General features: G+C 44.2%; 1 protein-coding gene across 4 annotated transcripts in view; it reads left to right on the plus strand.

Moving 5' to 3' along the window:
- Positions 1 to 21,072, plus strand: part of MARK1 (microtubule affinity regulating kinase 1) — a 124,894-nt gene extending 103,822 nt beyond the window's left edge. Inside the window, exons 12-18 of one of the 4 annotated variants that reach the window (XM_047754705.1) lie at positions 94 to 247; positions 549 to 742; positions 4,029 to 4,129; positions 5,375 to 5,539; positions 6,925 to 7,176; positions 13,455 to 13,499; positions 18,966 to 21,072. In XM_047754705.1, the coding sequence (XP_047610661.1) occupies positions 94 to 247; positions 549 to 742; positions 4,029 to 4,129; positions 5,375 to 5,539; positions 6,925 to 7,176; positions 13,455 to 13,499; positions 18,966 to 19,320 (1,266 nt within the window). In that variant the 3' untranslated portion in view covers positions 19,321 to 21,072. Of the gene's footprint in view, positions 1 to 93; positions 248 to 548; positions 743 to 4,028; positions 4,130 to 5,374; positions 5,540 to 6,921; positions 7,177 to 13,454; positions 13,500 to 18,965 lie in introns of all 4 variants that reach the window. The other 3 variants (XM_047754704.1, XM_047754707.1, XM_047754706.1) reach the window with 3 other exon arrangements.
- Positions 21,073 to 21,280: the final 208 nt, after the last annotated feature.

A 21,280-nucleotide genomic window follows, 5' to 3' on the forward strand; every position in this document is an offset into this window, starting at 1 on the left:
TGTAGCTGGAATAAACTAGGAAATCAAGAGCACACACTGTTTCTGTGCACTCTTTGTTGTTTTAAATGCTGGCAGTCTTTCTTCTTCTTGCAGTTTGAAGGCGGAGAATCATTGTCCAGTGGAAACTTGTGTCAGCGGTCGCGGCCGAGCAGCGACCTCAACAACAGCACCCTGCAGTCCCCTGCTCACCTGAAGGTCCAGCGGAGCATCTCAGCCAATCAGAAGCAGCGGCGCTTTAGTGATCACGGTGGGGAAAAGTCCAATAAGTGGAAAGACGGAGTGAGCCTGCCCAGACTTGCTTTTTTTAAGCACAATGCCTTCACTTTTTTATGTTCTTGTGTCATTCCCCGTTATCAAAGATTGATACTAGTGAATGAGAAATGAATCCTGTTTTCAGGGGCTGACGTCATTTTTGTAGTCAGACAGTTTAATCTCAGTCCAGAGTGTAAAATAGGCAAATGAAGATATTTATAATACAGAGTTTTTGTTCGCAAGAAGAAAATACGTCCTTTGCTTTTCAGCTAATTATGCTCTTTCTCAAATCACAGCTGGTCCATCCATTCCCCCTGCCGTATCATATACCAAAAGGCCTCAGGCCAACAGCGTGGAAAGTGAGCAGAAAGAGGAGTGGGACAGAGATGTGGCTCGTAAACTTGGCAGCACAACAGTTGGATCAAAAAGCGAGATGACTGCAAGCCCTCTTGTAGGGCCGGAAAGGAAAAAGGCTTCAACTAGTCCAAGTGTGAGTTCAGAGTCTGGCATGTCGTCATAGGTTGCAGTTATTTGTCAGAGTTTGTGTTGAAAGACGTGTTTTTTAATCTCTATCTTTTTTTTAAGTTCCAAAATCTTAAAGTGAATCATACCTTTAAAGAGCATGGAAAGGGGGCCAAGCTTCTCATAAATGCAGTTTAAGGACAAAAAACCTGAATTCTTAATAACATTTAATCTTACCACAAATGGTACTTTAAGCTTTCCTGCTTCATTTTTCATGTCTGTAAGACTTACTTGATATCACATTGGTGCATTTAATTTTATGTTTACCAATAAACTGTTCAGTGAAGGCAAACTACAACAAAAAATAATTCAGAAAGGTAACTCACATTATTCACTTAAAAAGCAACCTACAGAAATCATATAATGGGAGCTGGAAAACAGACTGAGCTGACCCCCTGTAAGGCAGCAGGAGAGAATAAAAAATATATATAAAAGAAAACCAGGGAGTTCCCAGTGGCTCAGTGGTAACAAACCTGACTAGCATCCATGGGGGCATGGGTTCAAACCCTGGCCCCATTCAGGGTCAAGGATCTGGCATGCTGTGAGCTGTGGTGTAGGTCACAGATGCAGCTCAGATCCCGAGTTGCTGTGGCTGTGGTGTAGGCCGACAGCTGTAGCTCCCATTCAGCCCTTTGCCTGGGAATTTCCATATGCCTTGGGTGCAGCCCTAAAAAGAAAAAAAAAAAGAAAAAGAAAACCAAGATATGCAAAGGATAGAAGTAGAATTAGTGATATTTAGGAAGTAGGAATTTGGAAAGGAAAAGGTGCAAAATGAAGGGGAGGAAATATTTGAAGACATAATAGCAATAAAAAAGAGATGAAAAACTTCACATTAAAAGGATTCAGAAATGCAAACAGAAGCCAGAAGGAAAACCTACTCCTGGGCTCATTAAAATAGTATATAAAGATACCAAAACACAAAGACAAAAATCTTTACAGCTTCCAGAATAAGAGAGCAGATGACCTTAAAAGGAATAAGATTCAGACTGGTAATCAGATTTCTCAATGGTAACATGGATGCAGGGAGATAAATGAATTAAATATATGTATTATATATATTAGTATATAAAAATTATATATTAAATAAAAATTTAATATAAATTATATAATATTAAATTATATTTTAATATAATTATAAACATATTTTATATGTATTTTTTAAGTATCAAAAGACAAGCACATTGAGCCCAGAATTTTATATCCAACCAAATTATCATTTAAATGTAAAGATATGATAAGCAAACTCTTACGAATAAAATATCTCAGCTCTCGGAGTTCCTGTTGTGGCTCAGTGGTTAACGAATCCGACTAGGAACCATGAGGTTGTGGGTTCGATCCCTGCCCTTGCTCAGGGGGTTAAGGATCCGGCGTTGCTGTGAGCTGTGGTGTAGGTCGCAGACGTGGCTCGGATCCCGTGTTGCTGTGGCTCTGGTGTAGGCCGGTGGCTACAGCTCCGATTTGACCCCTAGCCTGGGAACCTCCATATGCTGTGGGAAGCAGCCCAAGAAATGGCAAAAAAGACAAAATAAACAAACAAAAAACTCAACTCTCTCGTGATACAGTGACCCATTTGAAAACACTGTACTGTTTTAATGAAGTACCCTTACTGGAGGAGAAACATGTCTAGAATTCCGCTGTAAAATACACAGGAGTTGAAAACAGTCAACAAAGACAAATAGTGAAAATTCAGAACCAAAATTTTGGACACTGTCCAGGATAGGATAGGAATAGAGATGAAAGGAAAGGCAGATGCCTTGGAAAGGAAGATGGGATTAGTTTAAGAAATGAGTACAGACAGCCCTCGATTGAATCCGCAGGCACAGGCTGGTGGATATGGGGAGGGGCTGACTGTACTCGGCCACCTTATAGACAGGACCTGAGCCTCCCTGGCTCATGGAATCTACAGGGGTTCCTGGAACCAATCCCTCGTAGGTAACGGAGGGAAGACTGCAGGGGCGAGCAAAAATGAGTTCAGAACGTAAGGGCAAGAAATATAAGAACAAAAATAAAATGGGTAGCTTTTAAGCCAATAGAAGAAAAAAAATTGACCTAGCTTATGGAAAGTAGGAGAGAAAAAATAAATAAATAAAGAGAAACAAATAATGGTACCAGAAAGCCCAACATAACCTTAATTGTAAAAGGGTTAAACTCCCTAATACCCAGTGCTTTATATAGTTCATTGAATCCATATTTTTTAAAAATATGTAATTTATCACCTCCTAGTCAGTGAAATAGATGGATAACCAGGTGTGTATACAACCACGTTAAGAATTAATGGGTATAACTACTTACATGCCAACTGATCTTTTTGGAAATGGTTTAACCACAGTAGGGTTGAGTACATTTTGTTAAAGCAATTTTTTAGATAAGCCATCTTTTCCTCTTGTCTAAACATCAGCTAGAGGACAGTTTCCAGGGTGTCATCACCCCATGTGACAGAAAGAAAGAATTTTGTCCCTTATTTCCTGCCACTCCTCTAGATTACCTGTCACTTGACTCAGCTTGGTCTTATTCTCCCATGACTATACTCAGCTGCCTGTTTCCATACTTGGCACCGGGTGATGCTCTAGCTTAAAGTCCCCTCCACTATGGAAATCCCGTTTCTGTTCGTGCTTCCTGGACGCAGCCTCCGGTGACTGAATTCTCCAAAATGATCTTATCGGCCTTTCTCTTTTCGGGACCATGTTATTTCACTCCTAAATCTGTAGCGCTGGAAAGAAGACGTCGTCTCAGAGTGGCACTGCACTCATCTCTCCTGGCGGCCTCCGTTGGGCCTGCCTCTGACCCTGGAGCTTTAGTGGCTGTGGGGGTTTCCCAAGCAGGTGCAGGTGGCCAGCCACAGGCTTCTGGGAGGCCCTCTGTCCACAGGGCCCTCGGTTTCCTGTTGGTGATGCTCTTAGCGTGGGGTTGTCTCTCATGCTTAGCATCCCTCACACTGCCTGTGCCATTCCCCTGGCCTTCTCCCCATCACCAGCTTACAAAGCCATGAATAAAACTTAGCTTTTTTTGGTTGCTTTCAAACCACCACTCATCACAGCTATAGGACAGTAGCTAGAAGAACTGTCAGGAGCTTGCTGTGCTTTGCCTGTATTCCTGCAGGAGGAGGGAGGTGGGAGACAGAGCTTGTTAATATAAGACTCTGATAAAAAGCTACCATGGATTTTTTTTTCATACTGATTTGCAGCTTAAATTCATTTCGTTGACTCTCCACAACTCCAGCTAGAATTTGTTAATGTCTTTTTTCCTCCTTAAAGAACAATGTGTATCCTGGAGGCAGCATGGCGAGAAGGAACACATACGTCTGTGAGAGGACCACAGATCGATACACAGCCCTGCAGAATGGAAAAGACAGCAGGTGCGTGTCCTGGGTGGCAGGTACTACTGCTTTTGTCATTGCTTTGCCTTAGTGCTCTTGGTAAAACCCCTGTAGCCCAATGGGTCTAAAGGAAAGGAAACACAAAATAACTAGTTTAGATTGCAGCCAGCCATTCTCACTAAGCCGTTGCCCCTTCTGTACCAGAGTGGAATAGTGGAAAAATATTTGGGGGAAACAGGAAATTAATCTCTTAACCTGTGGTTTTCTGAATAAAATCTGATAATAACTATTTCCTTGTGAGCAAAGCCTATCAAACTGTTCTAATCTGATCTTCATAATTTGAGTCTTATTCTTTCATACACCTGCTGCTTCCTTACCTTCTTCCTTCGCCTCCTCAGCAAGTCATCGTTCTGTCTCAGTAATGGCTTTGTTCTCCAGCCTCTAAAGAAATGTGACCATCTCAACGGATCACTGAGAACTGTACAGTTCTCAATGTGGTTTATTTTAAATGATGATACATCATGTTATTTTTATTATTTTAAAAATTTAACTTCTCATCCTGAGTGAAGACTTGCTCATCAATGTATTACAGAAGGGCAGAGGGTGTCAGTTCTAATAAAGTTCTCTAATACAATTATAATAAAATAGAGAATTTTATTAGAACTGACACCGACAGACCATTCTTACATATATTTGTTTCCTGTCAATTAATAGACAAAGTGTAATTATAAGGCACAGAAAGATAAACATATCTTCCTTAGACATAAGCTCCTTTAGGCTAGGAAGGTTGCTGGGAATTGATTTCTAACTTATTCTTTTTCCTGTATTTTAAATCCTAATCTGCAGCTCCTTTAATCTGTAGCCGTTTTTAACCTGTTGATTCATGTCTATGAGCTGAAATGTTCTGATGCTGTTTCCTGAGATAGGATTTTTGCTGCAATTATGAATTCTTACTGAGTCATTAACAGTGGACCACAGCAGTGCGTCACACCAGACTGATTTTTGGAAAGTAAAAAATGTCTCCAGCCATAATCATTTTATCCTTAAAATGATCTCATACTTTTCAGGTTCACATAGAACAGAAATGTGTGAGATCTTTCCATGGAAGGTGGTGATAAATTCACCCTGGACACTTGTAACAAGACTGTTGTTTTGTTAGTTACTATGAATGCCATTAATGTTGCTTTCTTTTCAGTGCTTCAGTCATGAAAGGTGAACATTTTAGTAAACTGCAGCTTTTCTCTTTACGTTTCCATGTTCTCCTCCACCGTTTTACGTGGAAAGCCTCACGGAGATGTCCGCAAGCAGCATATCTTCCGCAGGCTCTGCCGTGGCCTCTGCTGTCCCCTCAGCCCGACCCCGCCACCAGAAGTCCATGTCCGCTTCTGGTCATCCTATCAAAGTCACACTGCCAACCATTAAAGACAGCTCTGAAGCTTACAGGCCCGGGTAACATGCTGGTCATATTTCATTGTGTTTGTCGTTAAGCATTTTTTAAAAGATAGCACCATATGAAAATACATGCTAGCCATCACTTAAGAGCCTTTCGAGAAGATTCAGTGTTGGTGGCAGAGGTAAAGTTGGATTGGAATGTGAACTTACTGCATCCTCTGTTATCAGAAGTGTTGCTCAGGCTTTCTCCCTGTGGCTCAGTGGGTTAAGGATCTGGCGTTGCTGCAGCTGTGGCCTAGGTCACAGCTCTGGCTCAGATTCAGTCGCTGGCCCGGGAACTTGCATGTGCCGTGAGTGTGGCTGAAAAGGGAAAAAAAAAAAAAATGTTGCTCATAATTTAAATCATTTTCTAGAGGGATTTTCTACAAGGATTTTGTTTTAAATCCATCCGTACAGTAAAGAGTTGTTGCCTAATTTATCATTTAGGTAAGTTGAGGTTTTATGATTTGAAACCCCCACCCCACCCCCTCATGAGACTGGGAGTTGAGACCTGGGATTCTTCCTGGCTCTGGCCAGTCACTTGTTCTTTAATGAAACTGGGTTTTAGTTTTCCAGTCAATGAAACAGATGATCTGGAAGAGCTCTCTCAGGTACAGAGTGAGATGACTGTTCTTGTGGCATCTCTGTATGTTAAGGTTTCTCACATTCAGGAACGTGTTTGACAGTTAGTATCATATCAGTGGTGTCCCACAGCATCCGCTATCACTGATGCCTAAATTAGGATTATTAGGAAATGAACCTTCTCTTCAAAGGCTTCTGATATAAAATTCGTGTTCCACATGCTGAATGGTTTTAAGACAATAGTTGTTTTTTTTTTTTTAAAGTATGCAGTGCCCTTTGGCATTCCCCGATACTTGAGTATTTACCTTGTTTTAGTAATTTCTTTTCCTTTCTTTCTTTTCTTTTCTTTTCTTTTTGCTTTTTTTTAGGGCCGTACTAGCAACATATGGATGTTCCCAGACTAGGGGTCGAATGGGAGCTGTAGCTGCCGGCCACAGCCACGGCCACAGCCACACAGGATCCAAGCCACACCTGCCACCTATACCACAGCTCAGAGTCACACCAGATCCTTAACCCACTGAGCGAGACCCGGGATGGGGCCCATATCCTCATGGACACTAGTCAGATTTGTTTCTGCTGAGCCACCGCGGGAACTCCATGTTTTGGTAACTTCATTTTCAGTTAACTGAACCATTTATCAGGCACTGAGTCTGAAAGGCCAGTGATGAGGTTACTGGAGTTACGCTGGGCATCACACCTGTGCTGTGACCCAGTGGCACAGGCCCAGCAGCCGGAGCCACAGCGGTTTTCTTCCCGTTTCGGGCCCGAGGGAGAGCCCCCCGTGTGGTTTCCGAGTAACGCACCTGCCTTTGCCCCAGCAGTACGAGCCAGCGAGTGCCTGCCGCGTCCCCCTCGGCTCACAGCATCAGCGCCAGCACGCCCGACCGAACCCGCTTCCCCCGGGGCAGCTCGAGCCGCAGCACCTTCCACGGGGAGCAGCTCCGCGAGCGCCGCAGCGCCGCCTACAGCGGGCCGCCCGCCTCCCCCTCGCACGAGCCCGGCGCCTTCGCCCACGCCCGGAGGGGCACGTCCACCGGTATCATAAGCAAACTCACCTCCAAATTCGTCCGCAGGTCAGTACCCAGGTGCTGCGCTGTTTCGCGTCCTCTGGGACCTGGGAAGCAGTTTTGTTTTCTTTCCTCTGGACAGTGATCTTCCGAAATGGTTTTACGACATTTCATTAGCCGTGCTCTCTTTTGCAGAAGTTTGAAAGAGAAAAAAAAAAAAAAAATCCAGGAAGACATAAAGCCTTTTCCCTTAAGAAAGAGAAAGAAAAAAAAGAGCGAGATGAACGTTTGAAAATTTCATGAAACAGAGTGGAAAGAGCAAGACTTGACCTCAAAAATGTGTGTTTTAACAAAGGGTATCTCCTGCTTCAAAGCCTCAGTTTAGAAGGAGGAATTAAATATTACTTTAGACTTATCCTCCAAATAGAATTTCTTATTTCAAGAATATTATTCAATTGCTCGCTAACAATGTATCTGTAGTTTACCTTTTATCCTTCCCTGTGAAAAGCCCCTGTACTGAAATCATACAGATGACTTATGTAATTTAACATCATAAAATCTTAACACAGTAAATACATAATGAAGACAAGTGTAGTACCTAGTCCAGTAAAATAGTGTATCCAGTCTTTGCTAGAAAGTAAAAGCATAAATGTACAATTCCCACGGATTGTTATACAGGCTGCTGAAGTCCAAGCAGGTTGACATAAGTGTAATGTATTGGTAGGTCCTACTAGAGCCCATGAGAGTCCCAGCGGACAAAGCCCTGTGCCTGGTGCTGAGTGGGACTCAAAGATGGAGAGATTCGGACAGGCTGAAAGGGACAGGCTGGAAACAACCAGCCACAATGTAAAACAGAGCATGAACCCAAAGAGAAGCATGAGCAAGGCGCTGGGGGCTGCAAACTCGGGAGGAAGTTAAGGCCCCACATCAGGCAGTTATTTGAGCAGATAAGAAGTTATGGGGGTTCCTGTTGTGGCTCAGTGGCTTACGAACCTGACTAGTATCCATGAGGGTGCAGGTTCAATCCCTGACCTCGCTCAGTGGGTTAAAGGATCCGGCATTGCTATAATTGTGGTGTAAGCCAGCAGCTGCAGCTCTGATTTGACCCCTAGCCCGAAACTTCCATGTGCCGCAGGTTCAGTCCTAAAAAGCAAAAAAAAAAAAAAAAAAAAAGTTATGGGTAAGAAAATGTTATGCTTGCTTTAAAAATATTAATTAAATAATTTTTAGTGTTATTAGTGTTCCTAGGATCTCAAAGAGTGTGGGAGAGAAGCAGCAGCCTCTTGCCTTTTTCTGTGGAGCTGTTTATAGACTCTCCATGGCTCCATTTGCCCAGAATCACACAGCTGAATTTTTCTTTTTAAATACCCTGGTGGAGCATCAGTTTCTAATGGTATCAGTCTGTGATTTTGTGCCACTGGGCAGTTACCATGCAGCACGACCCCTCTATAGGGAGAGGCCTGAAAGCTCACGCACAGAGTCCGAGTGACAGTGATGGCAGAGCTGGCAGACCATCTGCAGGGTACCGGTTGGAATTTGGCCGACAATTTAAAGCCATTTTTAAAAGCCAGTAGCTTCTCCTAGTTAAGCCAGGATTAATTTCAGGTGAAGGGAAACAGGTTTGAGTTTAATGCTTGATTACTAATCGCGCACTGAGCATTGTGCCAAGGGTTTTTCTTTACTTGCAGTAACAATGTGGCTTCTAGAAGGACCATGGTAAGGAACAGTGGCAAGAAGTTATGGGGGTTCCTGTTGTGGCTCAGTGGCTTACGAACCTGACTAGTCTCCATGAGGTCGGGCTGGGGTGTCAGAGTGAGGGCCTGCCGTGGAGACGGCTGCTGGGGGTGAGGATAAGATTGCCCATAGGCGCTGAGCAAGTGTGAGGACCTGCGCCCCTGGGCCTTCCATCAGGCACGGGGTGGGCTTGATGCAGCCCTGCCTGAGACCCAGCCCGGCCCCCCTTCAGCGAGAGCGCACTGTCCTGGGGCCCTCCGCCTGCACCCGGTGGAAACATTTTCCTCCCTTGGCTTCCTCCCTCTCGGTCGGGGTCGCTGTCCTTTCTCAGACTCCTTTCCGGTTCTTTTAGGTCCCTTGCCCTTCCCCTGACCTTGAAACACCACAGTGCCCTGTGTTCTTTGGGCACTTTCTCTTCTCCCGTTATCCACACTCCCCATGGGAGCTCACTCAGGCCCTAGACTGTAGATTCCTTCGTACACTAGTTTATATTCTTAATCCGGGCCACTCCTCTGCACGACAGGCTCATAAATCCACGTGTCATAGGCTCTCAGACCGATCCTGCGCAGGGCTCGACCCCAGCCCCCTTCCCCGAACCTGCCCCTGCCTCCTCTTTACCGTCGGAGGTGATGGCGGCAGGTCCTTCTGGGTGGGGTGCTGGGACCTCGAGGCTCGGTTACCCTCGACGCCTCCTTGGCTCACAGCGCACAGCAGCTCCATCAGCGCTCGTGCTGCCTCCGGCTTCACAGTGTTGCCGGACTCGGCTGCTTCCGAGGCCCCGGCACTCGGTCTGAACCACTGCTGATCTTCCACCTCCGCACGGCTTCCGCCCTTGTCCTCCTCCTCTGCTACCGACTGTGTGAGTTCTTGACTTAAAATCCTCAGCTTGCCGTGTATCCCACCCAGAATACAGTTCACAGCCCTCGCCACTGTTCCTATAGACTGCCTGCCCCTATCTGCTCCGACCCCACCCCTCCCAGGCCCCCCCTGCCAGTTCCTCGCCCACCACACTGGGCACCTGGCTGACCTGGAGCTCACCAGGCACACCTGGTCTCCACCGCTTGCTCCTCCTCCTGCTGGAGTCCTCTTCCCCGACTCTGTGTGGCTGGCTTCTACACCGCCTCCAGGTCTTTGCTGTAGTGTCACCTCCCCAGTGAGGCCTTCTTCAACCCCCTGTTGAAAATCACAGCCTCTTCCTCCAGCACCCCCTCTCCTGCTTTAGCACTTGTGCTATCTGAGCTCATGTGTCCACTTTACCTGTCTGTTCATGGTCTATCTCTCCAGGGAGAAGGTGTGCTCTGTGAGAGCAGGGTTTGCAGCTGGCTTCTTTGCTTGTGTGTTTGTGGCTGAATCTTGGGCAGGGTAGCGAGAGCCTCCTCTGACAGGCAGCGTGTCATTCACTGAATGTATGATGGATGATGGTTGGATGGGTGGATGGGTTGGTGGGTGGATGGGTGGATGGGTGAACGGGTGGATGGACGGATGGGTGGACGGATGGGTGGATGGATGGACAGGTGGGTGGATGGGTGGGCGGATGGATGGGTGGGTGGATGGGGTGGGTGGGCAGGTGGATGGGTGGGTGGATGGATGGATGGTGTGAAAGGCAATTAAGGTTATAATACATTCTGCTAAGTGCCCTGAAGGAGGAAGGTCCTGAGATGGAGATCAAGGTTGAGGGAGTGAGAGTGTTCGGAGCCAGGCTCTGTGGGGAACGGGAAGGCTCCTCAGGCGCCACCTGCCCTTACTACATTGTGAACAACATCCTGTAGTGGAGCGTCTGGGTGGAGGGAGGAGGTTGATTGCTGTGCTTTGTTGGAAATTAGGGTTTTTTAGTGACTCGGCTTTTAACATATTTTAATTAATTCTGGATTTGGTTAGAGAAGAAATTCCCAGTTCTGCTCCGAGGTCACTGTCACCATGTGAACAGCTTTGGCTTCACAAATATGTTTGTGTTCACAGCAGTGCATGAGGGTAGTGTTTTGTCGCTGGACAGGAGGCCACCTAATACCCCAAAGATGACTTAATGCAAGTGATGGCTTCTGTCTCAGCAGTGAACCTGCTGGGTTCTTACGCAGCCAGCAGGCAGACTGCAGATGCAGCTGATCATTCTGCATTTGCAGCGTGTTGAACTTGTGAGCGGGCTTGGAGATAAACTAGAGAGTCTCAGTGCCGTATCATTGAATAGTCTCAACCCAGCTGTCAGGTAATCATTCTTCCCACTTGTCTCGTTGTCGTCAGTCCATCCTGGGTCAAGCCCAGCCTTTCTCCCTGTTCCCTTGGCCTCCTCACTTCACTCTGCCTGAAGGCTGAAGAAATAAGGCAGCGGTGTGCTCAGGGCAGGGCTGATGCTGAGTGCTGCTCAGACTCCTCAGGATGCTGGGACCACCTGCATCCATGTGCCAAAAGCCTTGTTAAAAAGATGAAAAAATGGGATTTTATAGGGGAAAAAGTAGAGGAATTTGGGTTATTAAGCTTTACGAAGAGAAAAATAAAGAAGAGTTGAGTTAACCATTCATGTGTCTGAAAACCATCATCACAGGAAGAAGCCAGTTTGTGGTTCTCCTTGGCCGGTTAAGAAGCTGGACACCAAAATGTTGTTTTCTGGTCTTAGGAAAGAACTTTCTAATCAGAAAATCATTTACACTTGACTCATCTCTTGAGAGGACGTAGACGTACTATTTCAGAAATCTTTTTAAAGAGCATTAAGAGCAATTTGCTTTGGATCAGTTATGAACACCTGCTGTATAAATTGGAGATGATATCGGACCTCATGATTTTTTAACCGTAGTTCTTATATAGGGAATAAACTGATTTGTTCAGGTGAGGTTTCTCCTTGAATTTTTTTGTTTGTTTTTAGGGCCACACTTGCGGCATATTTTTAAGTTTGGGGTGTTGAAGAGCTGTGCTGCCTGGCATGTGCTCTTGCACCGGCCTGCTTCCTGTATCCCTAACTGCCTCCCACTATGGCTGCATGGAGCTGACTTGCTAAACTATTTGAAACAGTTGCCAATAGCAGAATTGTTCCAGTCAGTGTTCCTGGTGGCATCCAGGAAGCCAGGAACAGGGTATGGGGAACAGTGTGACAGGGCAGTTGCTATGGCAACAGTTAGCGCAGGGGAAGTGGGGTCCGAGGGGTGTTTCATTCCTAAGGCTTGCAGGTGGGCAGCACTCTGCTAGCCGTGATTCATAAGGCAACATATAAATAGGACAGAAAAGTCCCTTCCGGTGAAAGGAATTTTATCTTAGCAGCAGGAATCAGCAGCATTATTTTCCTCCTTGCCCAGTTTGATGGACCACGCTTCAGTTGTATCCGTACATCTACAGGGGACTCAAAATAAACGTTTCACTTTGAGCCTGCTCAAAAAATGTTCTGTTTCAGTGTGCTTTAATAAAAATAGGTTTGTATAGAAGACATTGACTTCTTGTTTACTTCCCAGTGAAAATGACAGTTACTGAAAAGAGGAATTTTTTAAAAGCCATCTCAATGTGAAAACACATCTTATCGTGCTTTTAACTTCAGATAGGAGAGTGGTTTTTATAGAATATCTTTGTCAAGAAAGCCCTATAAAGACCTTGAGAAGAATATAAGGCATTCGTATTTTTAGCCACCAATTGAAGTTTTAGAGCTTGGTGTACAGACGTGTTTTATTAATTCAGGGAGCGAGAGGGGCGGTGCTAATGTTATTCCTATGGCATTCATTTTACGCCAATAATATTACTGTTTCTGGAATGGTTAAAAATTGAGGACTCTCAAGGGTTCAAATTGGTGATTTTCCCCTGCTATTTAATAGTTTTGCTATATCACAAACCATCTCTTAATATATTTAAATTGGTTTATAACTTGATGCTCCTATGTAGCTTCTCACTTACCTTTGAAAATGACATAGTTAAAATTTTGGTAGATTTAAAAAATACCAATTACGTTCAATAAAAAAAACACTTGGAGGTGTCCTGATTTTACTTCACAGGTGGGTGTCCAGGTAAGATCATTGTTTCTGTTTAAGACTGAACTCCTGCGTGTTTAGACTTGCTTGCTTGGGTGGGCTGCTTGTTTTGCTGTAACAATTGTATCATGTGCATGAAATGTAAGCAGAACTTCTGAAACGAGTTACTTGCATATTGAACAGTTAGTCTTTATTTTTAGAACTACTTGTATCTATGTTGAGTTTTATTTCTAATTACAGGGTTAATTTATATTTTTCTAAATTGAGCGACTACTTGAACTATGTTTACTAAACCATTATGAAGTTGAACTGTGCTGTTGCTAATTGTTAAAGCAGTTTTAACTTTAGATTGAACTTAACTAAACCAAAAGATAAATTACTAAAATCGTGGCCGGGAATTGGAAGATCACATTAAAAAAAAAAAATCCTAAACGTTCACCTAGCATCTCCTCTATGACAATACCCAGTAGACGCTCAATAAATGATAGTGAAGTGTGTGTGGCTGTGATGAAAACCAAAAGAAATAGTATTAGACTGACGGGTAATGGAAAACTATCATGCCAGCAGTTTGCTCAGCAAGATAATTTTAAAATCATTTTAGATGTAGGTTTTCTTGATATATTTTTTCACCTTTATCATTAAATCTCACCTTCACTTTGTTTTGAGGGATCCAAGTGAAGGCGAAGCCAGTGGCAGAGCCGACACCCCAAGGTGAGGAGCCACCATGTATACTTGGCTGCTAGGCCCCTGTGGGAAGACGAACCTTTGAAATCCTTACAGCACTTAATAAACATGGATAGAGCTAATAACTAGATAGTATGTGGATGTGAAAGCCTTGCCCTGGTATGGATTTTCCTGATGTTGCCTAGCATTTATTAAGTTTAAGTGAATGAAGTCTTTGGTTTCTAAACAGTATTTCGAATTGTATGCTATGTAGCCTTTCTGTCCTATGAAATATGTCTTAGCAGAAGAATTAACAGATTAAAATGTACCGGTCTATGAGCGTTCCCATTGCAGCGCAGCAGAAACCATCGAGCTAGTATCCATGAGGTTGTGGGTTCGATCCCTGGCCTCACTCAGTGGGTCAGGGATCCGATGTTGCCATGAGCTGTGGTGTAGGTCACAGATGTGGCTCGAATCTGGCATTGCTGTGGCTGTGGTGTAGGCCGGCAGCTGTGGCACTAGATTCCACCCCTAGCCTGGGAACATTGTGTGCTGAAGGTGTGGCCCTAAAAGGCAAAAAAAAAAAAAAAAAAAGTACCGGTCCTTTCCTCACTAAAACAATGTAAATCAAATTAGTTTTAGTCAAATAACACAGAACATGAGGTAACCAAATATATAGGAAGATGTGATATTTTAGGTGACTCTTCAGTGGGGGACCACGTTTCCTAATTCTCACCCCAGAGTACTTTATGGTTTTTCAACATTTAATACTGGTCGTGCATTTGTTTTGGCAGTGGATCTCAAACTTAAGCACAGTCAAAATCAGGTCGGGGGCTTGATAAAGCAGGTGGCTGGGCCCCACCTCCAGGGGTTTTGATTGGGGGTGGGGGGGGTGGGGACACTGATGCTGCTGGTCTAGAGTAATTTAAGAAATTAAATTTATAAATGAGCAATATTGGAAACGAAAGCATTCAGTTCTTTTGAGTCTCTACCAGCATTAAAGGGTCCAGTGAAATCTCAGAACCTTGACAAGCAGTTCCTCAGTAGGACAGAGGCCTGGCTTCATTCGGGAATTATATCTGAGCAGCGGAACACAAGCCTCAACTGAATCTCTCCTTTTTAAAATTATTTGAGATATTGGGAGTTCCTGTTGTGGCTCAGCGGGTTGAGAACCCAGCAGTTTCCATGAGGATGCAGGTTCCATCCCTGGCCTTGCTCCGTGGGTTAAGGATCTGGCATTGCCGTGAGCGGTGGTGTAGGTTGCAAATGAAGCTCAGATCCAAAGTTGCCCTGGCTGTGGAGTAGGCTGGCAGTGTTAGCTCCAATTTAACCCCTAGCCTGGGAACCTCCTTAGGTTGCAGGTGCGGCCCTAAAAACTAAACAAAATAAATAAAATTATTTGATATATAAAACACAGCAGGCTTTGGAAAAGCTTTATGGAGCATTCCTGTGTAGCCCTTTTTTTTTTTTTTTTTTATTATTATAAACTGTGGTCCGTAGAAGTCTGGTCCTAATGGTTGAGATGTTTCTGTCCTGAGTTAGATCCCTGAGTCGCCATAGCAGGAAGCCCAAGGGAGGCAGGACAAATATTTTTAACTTTCTTCTGCCTGTTAAATAAACTCATGGGACTTTTGCTCCTGTTGGCCCCTCCCTCACTTCGTCCTCCCTGTTGAGCCCCCTTCTTGCATCTCATCCTCTCTTTCTGCTTGACTTTCCTCTGAGACACTCAGGAGTATGTAGTGTCACAAGTGCCGATGGGTGTCGCACGTCCTCCGCATGCATTTACCTTTTTAATGTGACAGCATGTTTCCTTTGGTCACTGTTGATTTTTTTTTCCTCTTTTCTTTTGTTTCTTTTTCTTTTTTGCTCTGAACAAACTTATTAAATACCCACTATCTATAAGGTACTGGCTGGCATTTAAACCTCATAACAACCAAGAGAAAAGTATCCATTTTAGAGAGGAAGAAGCGGGAGGGAGCATCGGCGGGACCAAGCCAGTTCTAGTGAGGTCCTGTCATTTCAGAGAGATGGTCGGGCCTGACGGTGGATGGCGCTGGCTGCGAGCGGGACCACGGGGTGGGTGTGAGCGGTCCCGTGCCACTCGCTGCACAGCTTTTAAGAAAGTCACTTGTGTCTTCGTCCCGGCTGCCCCCTAGGGTCGTGTGAGGGGTAAATGAATGAATAAGGTCCATCAGGCACTTAGACCAGTTCCTGGAACCTAGTAAGTGCTCAGTAAACATTAGCTGCCCCTCTGGGTGTCAGTATTTCTAGGCACGTTCTCCAGTTAATGTCCCCAGTGGGGGTGCCTTTGAGACGCATGTGGAAAATGTCTTATATGTGCGTGTTGTCTTCATGGGCATCAGGTTTCCTTGGTGGGATGGAAGGAAAACTAGATTTGGGATAAAATACCGGATTTCAGTCTCTGCTTTTCAATTCATTAGCTATATGACCTCAGAAAAGTAATTTAAGTTTCCTAGCCATCAGTTCTGCTTTTAAAATGAGTGTTCAGAGGAGTTGCCTTTGTGGCTCAGTGGAATATGAACCCAACTAATATCCATGAGGATGCAGGTTTGATCCCTGGCCTTGTTCAGTGGGTTAAGGGTTAAGGCATTGCCATGAGCTGTGTGTAGGTCGCTGACGCGGCTCAGATCACGCGTGGCTGTGGCTGTGGTGTAGGCTGGCAGCTGTGGCTCCAACTCGACCCCTAGCCTGGGTCATGTGCTGCAGGTATGGCCATACAAAGAAAAAAATAAAGTGAGTGTCCAATCGAATGATCTTGTGGGTGCCTTCCCACCCTGGCTGATGCCATGGCCTGCATGTGGTCCTGTGGCTTAGGCTCAGTGAGCAGAAAGAGAAGAATGGAGAAGACACTGAAATAAATACTCTCCATACTTATGTCGTAGTCTTTGGAAATTGATTTTCTCTACTTACTCCTTTCCTGATTTTTCTCAAACTTGCATAGTGGGCAGAGCTTTGTCAGCTCAAATATTTAGGAATGAGGAGGAAGACATGTATATATAAATGTGTATGTAATAATTTATATATATAAAATATATACAAGACCATATATACATTGTGATAATATTGATGTAAAGTGTATATATAGATATAAAATATTCATGGAGTAGAATATGAACTCCTTTCGAAGTATATCCCTTCTTGATCATTGTACAACTATAAATGTAATGAAAATTCATTGAGTAATTTAAAAAAATTTTAAAAAGTGTATCACTTTTTTAAGTCACATATAAGTAAGATAGATTAACAAGTTAAAATTGTAACATCTATATTTGGGTAATTGCTCAACAAACTTAATTATAAGTTCTTCTGAATCATAAAAAATCAATTTTAACTTTATTTCATTATTCGAAATAGGTTTTCTGGTTCTGTATTATTTATGGGAGACCTACAGTAAGAAAAATCCAGTAAGGTTGATGGATTTAACAAATACATGTTAATCATCTACTTTTTGCCCAGCACAGTTGTAGATGCCTGAGATAGATCAGTGAAGAAAACAAACAAAACTCCTTGCCCTCCCAGAATTTACAACCTGGTGGTAGAGGCCAGCAATAAATAATAAACATAATAGAGCAGTGGATTAAATAGTATAAGAATGTGATTGGTACCATAGAGGAAAAAATAGAGCAAGGTGAGGAGGTTGGCCATGCCCTGTCCAACGTGGAATTGGATGGAGTAGGTTGGACTTGGATGAGGTAGGAATTGGATGGAGTAGGTTGGACTAGGATGGGGTAGGAATTGGATGGAGTAGATTGGAATTGGAGTAGGTTGAACTTGGATGGAATAGGTTGGACTTGGATGGAGTAGGTTGGACTTGGATGGAGCAGGAATTGGATGGAGTAGGGTGGAACTGGATGGGGTAGGAATTGGATGGAGTAGGTTGGAATTGGAGTAGGTTGGACTTGGATGGGGTTGGACTTGGATAGAATAGGTTGGACTTGGATGGAATAGTTTGGACTTGGATGGAGTAGGAATTGGATGGAGTAGGGTGGAACTGGATGGGGTAGGAATTGGATGGAGTAGGTTGGAATTGAATGGGGTAGGAATTGGATGGAGTAGGGTAGAATTGGATGGAGTAGGAATTGGATGGAGTAGGGTGGAATTGGGTGCAGTTGGGTAGTTAGGGTAGACCACAAGGAGAAAGTGAGCAGAAATTTGAAAGAAGAGAGTTAGTCATGCAGCCGTCTGAGGGAAAAGCATTTGTGGTGGAGGGAACAGTCTGTGTTAAAGCCTTAAGGCAAAGAAGATACCCTGTATGTTCAAAGAATAGTATGGAGGCTAGTGTGTCTTGACGGGAATGAGTGAGGAGAAAATAATAGGAACTCATGAGGGGTTGGCAGGGAGTTGGAGTGTAGATCATGAGGAGCCCGGAGCCCTATAGACAATTGTAAGGATATCTTTAGCAAAACGTTGGCATCCTTAGAAGAGCTGATGTCCACACTGCTGTGTGTAGTATGGCCTGATGTCTCTACCCCCTCGCAGGACAGCATTCTTTTTCAACATTTTCAGGTACAACTAATCCCTTGTAGCCATCACTACTCTCCTTGTCCCTGTCCTTCCCCTATCCAAAAAAAGATAGAAAGTTTTCTTTATATTTCAAAAATGTGCGTTGAAGTTCCCATCATGGAGCAGCAGAAACGAATCTGACTAGGAACCAAGAGGTTGTGGGTTCGATCCCTGGCCTTGCTCAGTGGGTTGAGGATCCGGTGTTGCCGTGAGCTGTGGTGTAGGTCGCAGACGCGGCTCAGATCTGGCCTTGCTGTGGCTGTGGTGTAGGCCGGCAGCTGCAGCTCTGATTTGACCCCTAGCCTGGGAACCTCCATATGCCGAGGATGCGGCCCTAAAAAGGACAAAAAGACCGGAAAAAAAAAAATGCATTTAGAAGTAGAGTGCTAGTGGTCTGCATTTTGTATAAATGTGCAGAAAATGGAGGATCCGCATTTTCAAACTGAGAGAAATATGGAGGAAAGGTATTCTTCCCTTTCAGATGCAAACTTACTTCCTGCAAACAAATATATTTAAGAAAATGTGGGGAGTTCCCATTGTGGCTCAGCGGTAATGAACCCATCTAGTATCCGTGAGGACACGGGTTCGATCCCTGGCCCTGCTCAATGGGTTAAGGATCCCACATTGCTGTGGCTGTGGTGTAGGCCGGCAGCTGCAGCTCCGATTCATCCCCTAGCCTGGGGACTTGCAAATGCCATGGGTGTGGCCCTAAAAAGACCCCCCCACCACCACCCTCAAAAAAAAAGGAAAGAAAGAAAATAGGCTCTTGTAAATCAAAGATATTAATAAAAGTCAAAACAGTCGGTGTCCTGGGGGCTGAGTTTTGTCACAGCAGATGTTGCAAATCTTTGTGTCTCCTCGAAGGTGGTCTGCACGTGGGGGAGTTTTATTAGGCTCTCAGTTATGACCACTTAGGTCTTAGGTGCGTTTCGACTTCGTTGCTGAACGGCATTTTCGTTTTCCTTTTCCCCCTCTGCCCACTTGTTCCAGAAGTACCACAGGGGAACCAAAAGAAAGAGACAAGGACGAGGGCAAAGACTCCAAGCCCCGCTCTCTGCGGTTCACGTGGAGCATGAAGACCACCAGTTCCATGGACCCCAATGACATGATGAGAGAAATTCGCAAAGTGTTAGATGCCAACAACTGTGATTATGAACAAAAAGAGAGGTTTCTGCTTTTCTGCGTCCATGGCGATGCCAGGCAGGACAGCCTCGTGCAGTGGGAGATGGAGGTCTGCAAGCTGCCCCGACTGTCCCTCAACGGCGTTCGCTTCAAGCGAATATCCGGGACCTCTATTGCCTTTAAGAACATTGCATCCAAAATAGCCAACGAGCTTAAGCTGTAAAGCAGCTGGGACCTAGAGGAGCAGGGAAGATACGTCCGTATGAGGTACAGGTTTTGAATGTACTGGTAAATGCCCAATGTGATTGGCCCGTGGCTCTCCCCATGTAGAATTTGCCCTTATCGCAATAAGGTTATACATAGTCATGAACTGTAAAATGAAAGTCCGTATGAACTATAATAAATACCTGTAGCTAAAAAAAGTAGGTTCACATGTACAGGTAAGTATATTGTGTATTTCTGTTCATTTTCTGTTTATAGAGTTGTATAATAAAACAGATGATTGCTTACAAACTTGTATAGTTGTCTAGATTTCTGCACGTAAATGTATGTTTGATGCTTTTGAGTTGCAAGTGTTTTTTCTGTTACTTACATTCTGGTGGGTTTTTACAATTCTTACCTCCATAATGCAGTTTTGAACATTGTGTCCAGAACTAAAAGTGAACAGAAATAGTCTTTACAATTGTAGCATGGACTTTTAAAGATTATTTTTCAATCATATTTAAATTTAAACCAGAAGCTGGCAACTCGGTCAGCCCTATGGTACACAGAAATGATTCCTGCTTATCTTTGCTCTCATCCTTGTCATCAAGACAAGGTTTAGTGGAGAAGGTGCCGTGTTTACACTGTTGGCACTCAAGAGTTTGTAAAATCAAGTACATGAAAATAATAGTAGCTTGGCTTCCAGCTAAGAAGTTCTAGGGCAGAAGTTAAACCTGCATCAGATTTCTTTTGCATTTTAAAGGGTTTTCTGGCCCACTGCCCATTGTAGCAGCAAAATTAAAAAGCGTCACTACTTCACCTGGCAACAGTAATGTAACCTATCGCTCAGGGCTGCTGCCCTTGCAAATCCCACACCTTAACGCGGACCGACAGGCGCACCGGGACTGCTGCGTAGCACAGACGCGGCTTTACAGTGTCCATCGGCGCATCGGTTAAAAACTAATGCCACCTCAGGAATGAACTGGCATTGGGGACGTTTGCCTCATGCTCCTCCTAGCCTCTTTTTCCACCCCAACTCAGTAATATCTGTCATCCCTTAAGAGACTTCTGAGCAAAACCTGCTATTTATAACAGCACAGTATTGATTTATGCTTATGTGGGTGTTCAGTTGGTTCCCATGTAACCTGTTTGTTTTTAATACTTTGCCACATTTCTTGTATTTATGCCACATCGTCATGCCTCTGATGTGCAGCTTTGTAACTGGGCCTTTGCCCACTTTCCTTCCATCATCAGTGATGTACGCAATGTAAAACCACTAGTAAAAGTTCATTTGAATACTTGTCATTTTATACTGAATTAGCCTTGGAGGTTGACTGTGCAATGTTACTGAATGTTGTAATTAGTGTAATATCCACATGGATCCCCCATCTGCACACTCCTGAGAAGGAGAAAGTGTGTTCAAATTTTATCAGTTTAAAGAAGAATAAAGCTGTGATCAGCACGGTAATTCTAGCCCACACGAGAAAGCTCTCCCTGTAGGCGACGTGCCGTCCCCATGGTGGCTTCCAGACTAGGGCGATCTGGACTGGACTGCGACGTAGCTCTTCTTCTGTGACAGTTTCATCCTAAAACGAAGTGTATTTTTGCCTTAGCAGAGGATGCTGTTGGAAAAAAAACAACCGTGTCACCCCCTTTTTCAGCTAGTGTTCGTTGCCCAAAAGTTGATGCAAATCTCTCTTCATGCTCACTGGTGCACACACTGAAATTTTACTTGAACCGTTCTCATAATAAAGCACTTGTCTTTTGCTCTTTATCAGAATGTGAATTACCTGTTTTCTAGTGCAGAAGTATTCTGCACGGGGGGTTTCTTTTGTGTGTTCTAGAGTTAGTTGGCAGGGGTGAAGCTATGTAGGTTTTGCAAGATGTCATTATGACCAGAAAATTTGATCTTTTGTTACTGGAATTCCTAGCAATTGAAATGCTTTTTTTAAAAATGGACATACCTTTTCCAGGGAGAAACT

Source organism: Phacochoerus africanus, chromosome 12, assembly GCF_016906955.1.
Source record: "Phacochoerus africanus isolate WHEZ1 chromosome 12, ROS_Pafr_v1, whole genome shotgun sequence".
NCBI lineage: Eukaryota > Metazoa > Chordata > Mammalia > Artiodactyla > Suidae > Phacochoerus > Phacochoerus africanus.